The sequence below is a fragment of the Rhagoletis zephyria genome, unplaced genomic scaffold (genome assembly GCF_001687245.7).
Source record: "Rhagoletis zephyria isolate East Lansing unplaced genomic scaffold, Rhagoletis_zephyria_1.1 Rzeph_scaffold_08629, whole genome shotgun sequence".
Classification (NCBI taxonomy): domain Eukaryota; kingdom Metazoa; phylum Arthropoda; class Insecta; order Diptera; family Tephritidae; genus Rhagoletis; species Rhagoletis zephyria.
The window spans coordinates 24,256-26,631 of record NW_016165709.1 but is presented as its reverse complement, the minus strand read 5'-3'; the positions used below and the strand labels follow the sequence as shown (position 1 = coordinate 26,631).

General features: G+C 35.9%; 1 protein-coding gene across 1 annotated transcript in view; it reads left to right on the top strand.

The window, feature by feature from the left end:
- Nucleotides 1–1,110: 1,110 nt before the first annotated feature.
- Nucleotides 1,111–2,376, top strand: part of LOC108375209 (uncharacterized) — a gene marked incomplete at its 5' end in the record, with an annotated part of 14,654 nt that continues 13,388 nt past the window's right edge. The window contains 2 exons of the mRNA XM_017631315.1: nt 1,111–1,209; nt 1,290–1,616. Coding sequence (XP_017486804.1) covers nt 1,111–1,209; nt 1,290–1,616 — 426 coding nt within the window. The remainder of the gene's footprint in view (nt 1,210–1,289; nt 1,617–2,376) is intronic.

Genomic DNA, 2,376 nt, shown 5'->3' with positions numbered 1-2,376 from the left:
TGAATTACCAACAAATGAGGTAATTCGCTCTCAAAATTTAGTATGGCGACTTACATAATTCGTGCGAATTACGAATGAGATAGCGAACTACGTAATTGATGTGCCGTGAGAAAGCCGTATTAAATAAGGCTATAAGGCATTAACACTGTTCAACTCTGACAGGCGGTTAGTTGAATGAAAGGTTTACATCATTTAACTGAAGGTAGGAAAATATAAACTCCTTTTAAATACAATGATTGTGTACGATTAGACAATAATAATATTCTGAACGAAATTGAAAATGTCATCAGTGCTATAAAACTTGAAAAGTAGAACAAAGAGGACATTTTTGCTCAAAAGGAGGACAAATCACGCCTGAGGAGGACAATCTTCCTCAAAGGAGGACGGTTGGTCAGTTTAATACTCAGTACTTGGTTTTATGCATCGTACAAATTTGTGGTACCAATATATGTATGTACTTTGAAAACGTTATTTATAAGTTTTGTGCGTTCTAATCTCGAATATGTGACATTCGTTTGTAGATCCCTTAACCACCCAAAAGAATAGAACGTTTATACACAGAAGGTTTTCCTTAAATTTGCTCTACGGTCACTGAAATTTGAGTGCGCCGTTCCTTCTCTACTCAGATTTACAGTCTTTTAAAGACCGTAGAGCTATGTTATCGTTAACCTTTCAACAGATTTGTTCAAGGTGTCATTGATTGTACTTATCTTTTGGAAAGGATAAGTTTTGATGTTCCTAGGCGCAGTCTTTGGGTCTATTAATTTAAAATTTTATCCGAAAGTATCGCCATTGATTTCTATACGACAAAACATTTTTTTCTAAATCTTCTTCGCACTACTTGGTAATGTTAATATTTGAATTAGCAGTAATAAAACTTTTTCTCTACTAGTTGTTGAGAAATGTTGTTTCATAGACTGAATAAAATAACAATAATTCTAGCATGAAAGGGTTAACATAAAACAGATAAATTGAGAGGGTATGCGCTAAAAACAACCACTAAAATTTTTTGGTACACTCCGGTGTAATAATTTATAGCTAGAAATGTGTTCAGTAAAAACAGCTTTTATTATTAAATAATTTTAAAAGACTTACACTTTTTTGTTTCAGCTTTGATTGTTAAACATGTACACAATTCAGATTCGCAACCACAAGAATACAAAGTTAACTTCTACGAATGTGCTCCTACTCGCATTAGCAATGATTTTCGTAGTGGAATCTACAGGATCTAAGCCCAGTGAAGATGTACTGAATACAACAACGCAACAAGTTTCAGTAAGCATACACAGCANTTTTCGTAGTGGAATCTACAGGATCTAAGCCCAGTGAAGATGTACTGAATACAACAACGCAACAAGTTTCAGTAAGCATACACAGCAGTAGTCAGAGTTCCCAAAATTCTTTTAAAGGGAAAGTTAAGAAAGAACGTGTTTCTGATAGTGATTTAAATCAACCGCATTCCAGACGAAAACGTTTGGTGTGGATAACAGATGATGGTCGACTTGCGCTGCCACCAGGTACATCACTTACATTTACACCGACGATAGCAATGCCTTTGGTTCGGCATCCACCGGAGGGTTTCTTTTCAAATGTATCCATTAGCTTTCCATTGACAAGTGAGTAGTTAATATGAAATCCGTTACCATATTCAGAATTAATATCATCTAATAAATAAGTATACATATACTCACTAGTTTGAAAGCTTACTTGGAGAGGATATTAGCATGACAAGCTAAGCTTAAGCCATTTTAGCTGCGTCTAATAAAACATTACAATTGCTTCTCTTCTGGATGCCAACTGAAGCCAAGTCCCTATGCACCCTATCTTTCCACCTCAGAGGATGCCTTCCTCTTCTGCCGGCGCTGGAGCATTTGTGGCCATTCAAACGACATGACCGAGCCAGCGAAGCCGCTGTATATTAATTGGCTGTGATATGTCTTTGTCGTTATAAGAGTCTTTTCACATTACTCGGTATGACATCGGATCGACATTTATTCCTCGTTATTTTCGGTTTACCGAAACGATTCCGCATTGCGCTTATCTGCACACTTGTCGGAATACTTTCGGTATATAATTTGTAGAAAAATTTCATAAATCATTTAAAAAAAATATCCTCTGGCGAAGAAAAAGACGTTATAGCTTGTTATATTTATATTTATTTATTTACTTCTTACTTTCTTCTTCGCAAAAATGTGTGCAGTAAATTTTCAGATCTTATTGACCGGTTTTACTGCAGTGCGGTAGGCCGAAATGAATCCGCTCCGATTTCATGTATGTGACACTAATGTGAAAGTGCCAATTAAAATACATGTGGTTAGTAGACTTTCGGTAAAAACCTAAAATGTCGATCCGATATCGTACCGAGTAATGTGAAAG